Source organism: Crocuta crocuta, unplaced genomic scaffold (genome assembly GCF_008692635.1).
Source record: "Crocuta crocuta isolate KB4526 unplaced genomic scaffold, BGI_CrCroc_1.0 scaffold273, whole genome shotgun sequence".
In the NCBI taxonomy this organism is placed as follows: domain Eukaryota; kingdom Metazoa; phylum Chordata; class Mammalia; order Carnivora; family Hyaenidae; genus Crocuta; species Crocuta crocuta.
The window spans coordinates 5,862,659-5,876,009 of NW_027529425.1; the positions used below are offsets into that span (position 1 = coordinate 5,862,659).

The 13,351-nt window shown below is 52.9% G+C and overlaps 1 protein-coding gene across 1 annotated transcript; it reads right to left on the bottom strand.

Annotated features, from left to right (window-relative positions):
• Positions 1 to 240: 240 nt before the first annotated feature.
• Positions 241 to 5,873, bottom strand: CHST12 (carbohydrate sulfotransferase 12). Its single transcript, XM_077758583.1, has 2 exons — positions 5,853 to 5,873; positions 241 to 1,913 (listed from the first exon to the last, which is right to left on the bottom strand). Exon 2 carries the CDS (start codon positions 1,829 to 1,831, stop codon positions 590 to 592), a length of 1,242 nt encoding a protein of 413 aa, XP_077614709.1. The 5' UTR covers positions 1,832 to 1,913; positions 5,853 to 5,873; the 3' UTR covers positions 241 to 589.
• Between the last annotated feature and the right edge of the window lie 7,478 nt (positions 5,874 to 13,351).

Genomic DNA, 13,351 nt, shown 5'->3' on the forward strand with positions numbered 1-13,351 from the left:
TTTCCAGAAATATCACACAGCAAGGGAGCTTTCACTCGAGGAGAGCTGCCTGCTACCCGTTTAAAAATACAGCGGAGGCCCGATTTCAAGCGCAGGGTCCTCCTTTCTGTGGCACACGACCACGAGAATTCCCTTCCTCTACCCGAGTTTGCAAGGTCACAGCATCAGCGCTTAAGGCCCTGGGAATCCCTTCCCGTGCCCTCGCCGCCCTGCCGGAATAACCACGAGAGTAGGCAGGAGAAGCAGGTGTAACATTTACTCCATTCTTTCCTTCTGCCCCTTTCGTATTAAATATCTGAAATATATTAATCTTAGAAAACAATATTAACACAGTACCCCGTGAACTCAGGCAGCAGAGTAAACGGTACATCTGGGCTGCAAAACCGTGGGTTATTGAAAAAACCGGAGTGTGGGGTGGCCCCCAGCCGCTGGGCTGGCGGGAGCGCTGCGTGTCCTGTGGGCCGGGTGGGCAGGGAGACGTGGCCTTGAGCACACACACGCGGGGGGCCCACACACCCACCTCGGGAGACGGCCGTGGGGTGGCAGACCGCCCGGGCCCGGCTGGCCCCAATGCCAGGACGGCCCCACCTCAGTCTCGGAGGAGGTTCTCGGGCTTGGGGTAGCCAAACAGGACAAAGTCAGCCTCATAGAGCTTGTAGAGCTGGCGCCTCCAGGCCAGCGGGATGGAGGCAAACCAGCCCTCCTCCCAGCTGCTGGCGGTCCGGTTCCTGTAGCTTGGGGGGAAGCGCACCAGCCCGTCCACCTTGAGGAGCCGCAGCAGCTGGGCGGCATCCTGGTCCAGAGTCTCCAGCTTGCCCACGAAGTCGTAGTCGATCTGGCACGGGTGGCACAGCCGGTGCACCTGCCGCCAGTGCTCGTTGAAGGGCGCCAGCCTCTCGGTGCGCGGGTCCAGCAGGTACTGGATGAAGTTGGCAAAGGACACCTTAAGGCCCGCGCTGAAGGCCTCACTGACGGAGGCGGGGAGGCCGGTGCGGTTGGCGTACATGGTGAGCATGGGCACAGCAAACTTCCTGTAGAACTCCTCGTTTTCCAGCTGGAACTTGCTGCGGAAGGCGGAGATGAGGCGCACGAAGGGGTCCCGCACAAACAGGAACTTGGTATACTTCTTGAGTTTGATCTTCATGAGGTGACGGGAGAACTTGCCGTAGCGGCGCCAGAACTTGTTGAAGGTCAGGTGCGTGCTGGAGTTGTGCACGTGCTCCCGGGGGATGCGCAGCGGGTCACGGTAGGGGGCGCCACGCTCCAGGAGGCTCTCACTCAGCACGATCATCACGCGCTTCCAGTTGGTGCAGGCCACCTTGGGCACATAGCAGTAGATGACGCCATGGCGGTCGTCCACGATGAGGTGGTTCAGCTCGTAGTTGGGGATGTCGTCGAAAGAGCGCTCCTTGGTGGGGAACACGAAGCTGGCGTTGGCACAGAGCCCGCGGAGCACGCGCCTCCGCTCGGCCTGCTGCCCGCCGGGGTCCGGGCCCTGCTGCGCATCGCGCGCCGACCAGTCGTAGCCTCGCACGCTCTCCTCTGCGTTGCTCAGCACGGGCCTGGCCGACGCCTGCGCCGATGGCGGCTCCGTCCTTCTATCGGAGGGGGCGCTCTGCTTCAGGCCACTGATCAGCTTCTGCAAAAAGGCGTCCACATCAGCCGTGAGCTCCTCCTGTGCCCCACGCGCGGGCGTGGGGTGCGGCCTGGGGAAGGCAGTATGCGGGTAGAAGTGGGCCGTGCCCACGTTGTCCCAGTAAACGATGATCAGGAGGACCATGAACACGGACCCCAAGACCAGCCACAGGCGGAAGAGCCGGGATTTGCTCATCCTGCGCGCGGACGTGCCGCGGGCCCTGCCACCCGGGTGCCTTCACGTCAGCTTCATGTAGGGCGGACCTGCTCTTGGGACCCTGGAAAGGCAACACAGAGCCACATTAGAGAGCGCGTGCAGGTAAGGTGTCCCCTGTGGCCTTGGGTTGTGACAGACGGTGCTCGCCTCGCGGACAGTGTCCCTGTGGTCAGTGTCCCCGCCCCTCTGCTGTCACCCCATCCCCCACAGATCAGGCTCTGTGGGGCTGCCTGGCGGGCTTCAGCTCCTCCATGTAATCCGACTAGCATTGCTTCGAGGGGCCCGGGGTGGGTGCAGCTGACAGACCAGTCTGGGGTGAGAACACAGACCCTCATGACCGGGAGGTGCTGAAGATGACAGAGAGGCAGTCAGCGAAACAAACACACAAGAAGGTTAAAGTTTAATACATCCTGCAATTTACAATAAGGCTAAAGATGCCCCAGCCTCCCAAGAAAACCTTTTGCTGTGTACAGTTAATCCTAATAAACACATTGGAGGCAGGCCCGTGTGTGTGGCGGACGCGTGCTGGGCCCTGGGCCCCGTCTGCTCCCTCTGTGTGGAAAGGGCAGGGCACACTCGAGGTCACTGGGGACAGAGGGAGGGTGCACCAGGCAGCTGAAAGTGGGTCTGTGCGACAGCTTTCCAGGCACTAGGAGCCTGTTGGTGTTCCTGAGGAGGGGCCAGGCATCAGTGGAGGCATGGCTGTGGCAGGGGTAGAGGGAAGGCGGGTGCAGGAGGGCAGCTGTGCATGTCAGTGGGTGCTGGGGCCTCACCCCTGCCGAGCCGAGCAGCAGGCTGCCACCCTTGTGCAGGGGAGGGTGATGCAGGCTAGACAACAGATATGCGCTTCCCTTACAACTTCCACTAAATAAAAGCTGTCGTCCACCACAGTCAAGGTCAATCCCCAAAATGCCAGAGGACCCCTTCCTGGGGCCAGTCCTGTCTGACAGCTGCTCTGAGCAGCAGTCCTGTCCCAGGCAGCACAGGGAAGAAGAGGCTGTGTCCTAGAACTGCCAGGATGAAGGCAGCTGGGGAGTGTAGGCGGCCTGGGGCAGGGGCCGCCAGCCCAGAGTGGACAGGACGTGCCGCCTGCAGTGCCTCACCTGGCTCCACGCAGATCTGCCCGCGTACAACTAGACCACTACATACATAACACAACCCACATGCGCAGGGAGGCTCAGAAAGGACAGTCAGGGACCTGCTTGAGGAGCTATAGGATGAGTTTGCTGGGTTCCTTACGGCCCGCCAGGCTCCCCGAGGGCATGGCCTCCAACCCGGAAGAGCCAGCGGGCGCAGGGAGAGAGCGTGCTCTGAAATGAGGGGATGGGCAAGCGTGGCCACACAGTGAAGGAACGGACCTCGCCCTGCCTGCGGCTCCCGGGAGGGGTCTCTGGGCCCTCGGAAGGCCCAGATTCAAAGGACTCACATGGTACGTACTTTGGCTTGTCCACGTGGTCATGCGTTATCACATGTGCTTCTTCTCCGTGACCACGTGGTATCCGCTGTAGAAAGCACTTACACAGGAGTCACGGTAGGGCACACGAACATGAACATGACCTCTACCCCATACTTTCCCATCTCTCCCAGGGACTGAAGTCACACGTGCAAGTTTCTTCTTACTCAAAGTTCAGTCTGGTGAACAGAAGGGGCTTGGAAGGGTCCTGCTTCCTTAGAAGTCTGGACGCCACCTGTGTCTGTCTGTCACAAACGGGTAAGTGTTTCCTGGCTTTTCTGGAACAGACACAGAGACACTGGTGCTGGAGGCCAAGGGGACGGGATGGCACTGGCTACGGCCAGAGGGAGCTGCGCTCAGCCTGGAGGCAGCCCCAGTGCTCCAGTGAGGCGAGTCTGCTCCCCAGCAGAGGTGGGATAGGCCACCTCGGGGCCCCCTTCCCGTCCTGGACGTGGCTCTAAGCTCGGAGAAAGCTTCTATTCTTTTAACAAGAACGTGTGTATTAGAACCAAACACTATCAGCTTTTAGTCCTCTAGTACATTTAGCTTCTAAGGTTCTGTTCTTAGTCCACAGATAACCTATGTCAGCAGGACCGGGCACCGCCCAGCACTCCAGCTGAGCAATCAGGACCCCATCCAGGTCAGGGACCTCTCGCTGCCAGCCCAGAGCCAGCAGCAGGCCACATGGCGTCCTCCATGGTGCTTTGCTCATGGGCACAGAGAATATACAGTTTATACTGTAAACGGTGAGTCCACTAACTTATCACACCTCATAGCTTACGCCACGCACACTCGACCACCCGGTGTGAACGGCACGCCTCTCCCCTGTCCCCCGTTGCAGGGAGAGCTCTTAGGCTGGGAGCCAGCTATCAGGTAAGCACGGACTCCACACGGGAAGTGGGCACCGCGACCGCCACCCGACACACGTCAGAGTCAGCACATATCTTGGGACAGTGCACAGGCGTCTGGGTGACTCTGACTCCCTTCTCCGTGGCTTTCGTATTTACACTGTTTTTGTTTATGCTGAGTATTGATTGGTTTTTACTGTGAGAAAAAAACATTTTCCCATTTAGAAAAGACACGTGGTGGCAGGGTGCCTGTGGCTGCCTCAGTTGGTTAAGCATCTGACTTCAGCTCGGGTCAAGATCTCATGGTTTGTGAGTTCGAGCCCCACATTAGGCTGTCTGCTGTCAGTGCAGAGTCTGCTTCAGATCTGCCGTCTCCCTCTCTCTCTGCCCCTCCACCTCTCGCTGTCTCTCAAAAATAAACATTAAAAAAAAAAAAAGATACATGGCAATAAAAAATTAAGGCACTAATGACAAAAGAAAAAAATAGACAAATCTGACTTCATGCAAATTAGAAACTTTTGGACATCAAAAGGCACCACCCATACGGATATTCCCACAGAATAGGAGAAAATTTTTGCAAATCGTGCATCTAATAAGGGGTTAATATCCAGAATAAATGGAGAACTCGTTTAACTCAAAGGGAAAAAAAATCAGCCCAACTCAAGAATGGGTACAAAATGTGAATGGACATTTCTCTGAAGACACACAAATGGGCCGTGAGCACACAAAAAGATGCTCAACATCACTCATCAGGAAAATGGAAATCACGCCCACACTGACATAGCACCTCACACCCATTCGATGGCTCAGTCACAAACAAAACAAAGTAAAACAAAACAGGGGCGCCCGGAGAGTTCAGCTGATGAAGCATGCAACTCTTGACCTTGGGGTTGTGAGTTCAAGCCTCATGGAGGGGTCAGGTATCACTTTAAAAAAAATGATAAACCCAGTGCACCTGGGTAGCTTGGTAGGTTAAGTGTCCAACTCTTGATTTCAGCTCAGGTCATGACCCTAGGGTCATGAGATGGAGCCCTACAACAGGCCCAGCGCTGGGTGTGGAGCCTGCTTAAGATTCTCTCTCAGGGTGCCCGAGTGGCTCAGTGGGTTAAGCGTCTGACCTTGGCTCAGGTTATGATCTCATGGGTTCGTGGGTTTGAGCCCCACATAGGCTCTGTGCTGACAGCTCAGAGTCTGGAGCCTCTGTCAGATTCTGTGTCTCCCTCTCTCTCTGCCCCTCCCCTGCTCATGCTCTGTCTCTCTTTCAAAAATAAATAAACATTAAAAAAAGATTCTCTCTCTCTGTCTGCACCTCTCATAAATAATCAAGTAAATAAATAAATATCTTAAAACAAAAACAAAACCAGAAAATAAGTGTTGGTGAGGATGTGGAGAAATTGGAACCCTGGTGCACTATTAACGGGTACATAAAATGGGGTGGCCCCTGTGGAAAACAATACAGAGGTTCCTCAAAACATTAACAGCAAGGGCACCTGGGGGGCTCAGTCAGTTAAGTGTGTGACTTCAGCTCAGGTCATGATCTCACAGTTCATGGGTTCAAGCCCCGCATTGGGCTCTGTGCTGACAGCTAGCTCAGAGCATGGAGCTTGCTTCGGATCCTGTGTCTCCCTCTCTCTGCCCTCCCCTGCTCACGCTCTCTCAAAAATAAATAAATATTAAAAAACATTAACAAGAGAATTACCATATTATCCAATAATTCCACTTCTGGGTCCATATTCAAAAGAACTGGGAGCAGGGTCTCAAAGAGATATTTGTATAGCAGCCCCACTCAGATCGGCACCATTCACAACATCCGGCAGGTGGAAGACACCAGGTGTGCCCTGAGGAACAAATGGAGAATGCAATGTGGCATGCGCATAATGGAGTGCCACTCGGCCTTGGAAAGGGGGGAAATGGAAACACCGGCACCTGCTCCTAGGTGGGTGAACCCCCAGGAACGACAAGAGGCTTGGTGACATCAGGCAGTCACTCAGGACAAACGCTGTGCGATTCCACTGACGTGAGGTCCCCAGAGGAGCCGAATCCCAGACAGTGAGCAGACGGGAGGTCACCAGGGACTGGGCAGGGGGCAAGGGGTGTGAGTGTTTAATGGGGGTAGATGTTCCGTCTGGAAAGATGAAATGGATTCTAGAGAAGGAGGGTGGTGACGGTCACATAACAAGGTCAGTGTGTTCAATGCCACCGGACGGTACCCTAAAAATGTAATGATAAATGTTATGTGTATCTTACCATAACTTAAAAAACTGGCAAAGAAAAGACTGAATCAGAGCTCCAACAGCAGACCTGGAAGAGTTTATAGGAGTTACTCCTGAATAAATAAAGCAAAATGCAGGGCAGTGTGTAAAAAATAAACACATGAATAAAAATAAATACAATTTAAGAAGAAAAGGAAAGCCTTAAATGTGGGCGAGAACTGTAACAAAGGCCGTACATGTAGGGGCGGCTGCCGGAGCCACACTTCACCTCCCAGCCCTGCACAGAAGTTCAAGGAGCTGACTTCGCCCGCAATTAGTATGCTAAACCAATGTCAAAGTTTCAGACATGTGCAGTGAGGGGGTGGGCGCATGAACACACAACAGGCCCTCCCTTTGGGTCACCCTAGCCCTGTGAGCCTGTGTCCTGTGGGCGTCGCCATGCCTGGAGCCTGCCGCGGAACCAGATCCACTTCCAGGCTTTTCCAAGCTGCGGGGATGAGTACACCAACACCACGCTGGGGCGGCATTCACCGATGGGGCTGAGCCCGCGGTCCATTTTTAACATCAAGGGACAAGGGCAGTCCTGTGTGCTGTCATCTCTAACCTCAAACAAGCCTCCGGTGTGGAGGCCAGGCGGGCGGAGTGCTCTTGAGGGCCCGTGGGACAGCCCCGCGGAAGGAACGGCTGTGGCTCCTTCCACACATGCTGGGTCGCCAGTTCCCAGCTTCTCAGAGGCGCAGGGGAGAGAGAAGGACCACGATCAGATGGCCGCTGGACGGCATGGCCCAAAGTCTCACTGTTCAAAGGGACGGGGACGTCGAATTTCCGGGTGATGCTTCGCTGCCTTCACAATGCAACAGCGAATCCGGGAACACCATTGACCTCGAACGTGACATTCATTCAAAACTAAGGGCATCATTTCCAAATGGGATTCTCCCATTACTGTGAAAAGCGGCCAACCAGACGTGCTCCAAGTTTGGAAGAAGCGAAGCGCCGAGCGGCATCACTAGGAGATGGTGACAACCATCGCGCAGGTCAGTCCTGGGCCTCGGCCTCCAGCCAGAGATGACAGGAAAGTCTCACCCCGAAGCTTGGCCCTTGGGGCCTAGTTCTCTGCAAGGGCTTTGTCCAATGTCCTGTGGATGCTACTGATAAAGACATTTGGTTTTAGGTCAGGTTTAAACTAAAATCGCGGTGGGTGGCCGTGCAGAGCTGTTCTTAGCTGGAGGAGGGGAGTTGCCGACAGTTTTTTCCCACAGAGGGTGCAGCAATGTGAGCCGGGGGAGCCCGCGCCCTGCGTCCCAAGGGGCCTTCACACCACGACGGGCAAAGATCGGGGAAGGCTGGGCTCCCTCACGCGCGGGTATGTGTCCCCCTGTCCTGTAAGTGCAGGCCACGTGGCCAGACCCACGTGAGGACCTGTCGGGGGGGCGGGCACTTGCCGCACTTCCAGAGCAGAACTGAGGACCCCAGTACGAAAAGGTTGACATGTGTGTGGTTAATTCCGTGTCACCTTGGCTGAGCCATGGGTGGCCCGGACAGTTGGTCACAATGCACGTGTCTGTGAGGGTGCCTGCAGAGGACGCCGACACTGGACTCAGCAGACCGAGTAAAGACAGTGAGGGTGGACCTCATCCAAGAAGGTGAAGGAAGCGAGACTCTCCCGTCTGCCTGTCCCTGGGCTGGGACAGCTGTCTCCTGGGGGTCAGGCCTTCAGACTCAGATGGGAGCCACCATCAGGCTTCCAGACCTGAGCCTCTCAGCCTCCAGGATCACAGGAGCCAATTCCCGACAGTAAATCTCTTACACACTCACCCCAGTGCAAGTGACAAGCCAAATATAACACTGGGGTTCTCCAGAGAGCAGAGTCTGTAGGGGTGCGTGTGTGTGCATGTGTGCGCCTGTGTGTGTGTATGCACAGACAGAAGCAATTGCCTCAGTGAGAAGTGAAGACAAAGTATTAAGAAATGGATACTAAGTATTTGCCTGTCCATGCAGCCTTTCAGCCCAGATCCAGTAGAGCATGAAGGGGGGGGGGGGGGANCAGATGTCCGGCTGCTCCAGCACCATTTGCTTAAAAGACCTTCCTTTCCTGATTCAATCAGGGTGGTGCCTCTGCTTTTTCTCCTCTCTTTAAGCCAGGGTTCCTGAGGTCCGAATTACATACAATAATCACCGGCAGAGTGCGAGGAGCTTTGGCAAAGGGACAGCACAAGGAAGAAGCGAGTGTTTCCTCCTCTCTCGAAAGTTCCCTCTGCGCCTGACGCCCAGCGCCAGGCAGCCACTACCCTGCGTTCTGTCCTCTGGTTCACCTTTCCTAGATCGTCACCTAAATGAAACCACAGAGGACAGTACACTTAGCAAGACACTTCGAGACCTGTCCAGCTTGTCGGCACCAAGGTCTCTTCTCCTGGCTGAGTAGTGGTTCCCTCTGTGGATATACTACTGTGGACCCATTTGCCATTTGTCTAAGGGACTTGTGCATTGGTTCCTGTTTTGACTGCTATGAACAAAGCTGATTATCAACACTTTTTTGGCATATAGACTAGATTCCTTTTTATGCTAAGACTTTTTAAAAGTCAGAAAAGTTGTTATTAAAAAAAAAAAATCAAGCAAATTTTCACTTCCTAGAAAGTTCTACAAGATCCATAAAAGGAGATATGCTATAACACTTAGGGACTCTACTCAAAGACCAGTCAAACTGATCATCAAAATATGAGATACAAATCTTAGATTATCAATGCTTTTTCAATTATAAAAATTTAAGGGCTCAAGGGATTATGCCAAGGTTGTAGGATACAAAGTTAATATACAAAAGTTGACTACTTTCCTATATATCAGCAATGAACACGTGGAATTTGAAATTAAAAACACAATTCCAGGGGTGCCTGGGGGGCTCAGTCGGTTAAGCGTCCAGCTCTCGACTCTGGCTCAGATCACGATCTCACAGTTTGAGAGTTTGAGGCTCACATGGCGCTCTGCACTGACTGGGCAGAGCCTGCTTGGGATTCTCTGTCTCTCAAAATAAATAAACTTAAAAAAAAACAAAAAACCTATAATTCCATTTACATTAGAACTCCCCAAAACATCTAGGTATAAATCCAACAAAACATGTACAAGATCTGTATGAGGAAAACTGCAAAATCCTGATGAATGAAATCAAAGAAGAACTCAACATGCAGAGAGATATTCCATGTGTGTGGGCAGAGTCAATGTTGGTCAAGGTATCAGTTCTCTCCAACTTACCCCCAGAGATTCAATGCAATCCCAACCAAAGTCCCAAGAAACTATTTTGTTATTATCAATAGTTCCCAAAGTTTACACGTAGCGGCAAAAGACCCAGAAAAGGTAACATGATATTGAAGAACAGTCAGAGGACTGACTACCTGACCTCAGAACTTGTCATACAGCGACAGTCATCAGAAGGATGTGGTATTGGCAAAAGAACAGACAACCCAGAAACTGACCGCCATAAATACAGTCAACTGATCTGCAGCAAAGGCAACACAATGGAGCAAAGACAGTCCGCCTCTTCAACAAATTGCGCTGGGGCAAGTGGGCACCCACAGGCCAAGATAAGTACGAGAAAGAACCCTGACACAGACCTTACTGCCTTCACAGAAATCAACTCCAAGGGGGCCACAGACTTAGATGTACAAGGCGAAGCTGTACAACTCCCAGGAGGCCACAGGAGAGGACGCAGACAACCTCGGGTGTGGTGACGCCTTTTAGAAAGAGCACCAAGGACCCGACCCCTGGAGGAAGTAACTGTCCACACAAAGATGTGCATAAGACTACTCACTGCAGCTTTCTTCCCAACAGCTACAAACTGAATACAACCCAGAGGCCCACCTACAAGTGAGAGAATAAACAAACCGTGGTGGCTCGTTCAGTGGAAAGCTACCCAGCAAGAGAAGAGAACATGCCATGGCTCAGGAACCGGGACCTGCAACAGCACGGGGGGACCTCACAGCCACTCAGCTGAAGAGCGGAGCCTAGACCCACGTACACCCCACATGCGTCCACTTACAGCAAGTAACAGAAATCACAGAATACAAGGGAACAGGAGGGGTGTCGGGGTTCTGAAAATGTCCTACTGTATTGGCGGCAGCGGTAGCCCCACCCCCCAGGTGGACATGTCCGTCCACATTTGCTGAACTGTGCACTCAAGTGGTGTGCATCTTACTGGATGGGAATTATTCCGCAGCACACTTGACTTCACAAAAATGAACGTGAGCAGTCTTACTAAGTCAACCTCCTGAGGCTACACCTTTCCAACGTGAACACCGGGAACCAGCCCTCACCAGTTTCCACAGCACAGGGTGGAAACACCGGGCCCAAGGTCCTACAGACACTGATAGATCAGGAGGAAGAGGGCAAGGAGCCTGAGCCCGAGGCCAGTCCCTGCTGAGCGGCCCTGAGACACCAGCTCAAGTCTGAGTTTCGATCTCTCACTTACATGACAAGCTCCCCCAAGGCTGTTCTCCTCGCCAGGGCGACTGCGAATATGAAAATGAAAATATGAGCTAAACATCTTGTAAAATATTAAACCACCCCCTTGAGCCCCTACCACTGCCCTTATTTATTTTTCCATCTTTATCGGGCCCTCAAATATTTGTATTCTATAAATATACCATGTTATTTGTTTTAATTACTCATACTTTCTACCCATCAAAGAAGTATCTAAGTTTTTCAACTGGCTTTATAATAATTACAAGAGCAAATATGTTTTCAAAAGTGCTATTGTAAAGTCTTAGACATGTTCACGTGCTCACTCCTCACAATAACTGTGGGGAAATCGGGCGGGGCACCAAGGCAGCCTGCCCAAGCCTGAAAGTTAGCACCGGTCCTGAGTTGACATCAGAACCTCTCAGAGCCTACCTTCCTGGGGCGCCCGGGGGGCTCGGCCTGTTAAGTGTCCAACTCTTGACTCCAGCTCTGGTCACGATCTCACAGTTCATGGATTTGTGCCCTACACTGGGCTCTGTGCTGACAGCACAGAGCCTGTCTGGGATTCTCTCTCTGCACCTCCCTCACTTGCGCACATGGTCTCTCTCTCACACAAAGATAAATGAATTTCAAAATGAAGCAAAACAGAGCCTACGCTCCCAACCACTATGTCTTAACAATTTCCATGGTACACGTTTAATGCAGAATTGGCTGGTGTTTAGCGGAAACTCAGATTTCTCCTACCTTTATTTCTTCTTGTCCAAATAAGCAACTTCTGAGCATCAAATCCAGTAGAAACATGACCTTCATCAAGAAGTACAGGCGGGGGGCGCCTGGGTGGCTGAGTCGGTTAAGTGTCTGACTTCGGCTCAGGTCATGATCTCATGGTTCGTGGGTTCGAGCCCCGTGTCAGGCTCTGTGCTGACAGCTAGCTCAGAGCCTGGAGCCTGTTTCAGATTCTGTATCTCCCTCTCTCTCTGACACTCCCCTGCTCACACTGTCTCTCTCAGAAATAAATAAAACATTAAAAAAATTTAAAAAAAAACAAAAAAAAAGAAGTACAGTAGTTAAGCGTCTGACTGGAGCTCAGGCCATGATCTCACAGTTTGTGAGTTCGAGCCCCACATCAGGCTCTCTCGCCTGTCGGCGCAGAGCCTGCTTTGGACCCTCTGTCCTCCTTTCTCTCTGCCCCTCCCCGCCTCCCTCGCTTGCTCTCTCCAAAATAAATAAACATTAAAAAAAAAAGAAGTCCAAGAATGTTTCCAGTTTTACTTACTTATGCTACTGGCAAAGACACCAGAAACTACCCACTCCTGTTCCAGCTTTACAAATTCCACAGAAAACAAGGAAATCGCGGCCCCCATCACCATAGCCCACAGAAGTGTGGGACATTTCTATGAGCGGTCTCCACGTCCACGCTCTGCGCTGTGTCACCTAGAGCTGGAGCGGATGCACGTGCCTGGTGAGAGTCCCCGTGCAAAACAGATGTGCACCCGATGCCACCAGCACTAGGGGTTATTATTATCATTAGCTTACTTATTTATTTTGAGAGAGGGCACACGCACACAGGGGAGGGGCAAAGAGAGAATCCCAAGCAGGCTCCACAACGTCAGTGTGCAGCCTGATACAGGCCTCGATCCCACACACCGTGAGATCATGACCTGCGCCGAAGGCAAGAGTCAGACACTCAACTGAAAGCGCCACCCAGGAGTCCCTAGGGGTTATTTGTTCACAGAATTTCTTCGCTTGTATTCAGTCAACCCTGAGCGCTACGTCTGACAGTGTGTCCACACAGAATAAGGAACAAACAGTCACACTTAAGGACTGGAGGGCTGATGTGCATCCCAGAAGAACTGAATGAAAATGGAGTCCATGCCTGGCCTCCCCTGAGCTAGGCCCAGGACACAGAAGGCTATGGGCTCACAGGGGTCTCCGCCCCTGGTCTCCAGGCCCCACTGGTAACTGCCTCGGGCACCCATACTGCTCCCACACTCCCGCACTGGGTTTCGAGTTCTTACAAGACAAGACACACCTGTTGTACCTTCCGGACTCCTCACGAGATGCAAACATGTGCTGCGTGGCATCTGACCCTGGAGCCCAAATGATCAGCCTCATCTCTCAGAGTTCGTTCAAATAATTTATCTCAGGGGAAAATACTGATGATAAATTTCAACACAATTAACTTAGGAACGTGCCTGGAGCTTTCCCTCTGAAACCTCTCCAGACGCCGACCTCCTCCAGGTTCTCCCCCACTCCCTCTGCCCCCAGCCCGCTCCAGCCAGCATCAGCCCTCACCCACATCACAACTGTCTCCAACTTGCTCTCTGCCACTCTCAAGGTGGCAGCCACGGTTATTCTACTACCAGCCAGACCATGCCACTTGTCTGCTCAAATCCCTGCAGCCACTGGAGTCCGACGGCTTCCTACCTCCAGTCCTCACAAGTTCTGCCTGATGGGATCCCACACCCTGGTCTCTTCCATCGCCCCCCTCGCCCCCTCGCTGGCCCTGCCTAGACACGCTGGCCCGGGGAATCCA

Coding starts and splice junctions, on each gene's coding strand:
- CHST12 (XM_077758583.1), bottom strand. CDS start 1,831: ATGAGCAAATCCCGGCTCTTCCGCCTGTGGCTGGTCTTGGGGTCCGTG.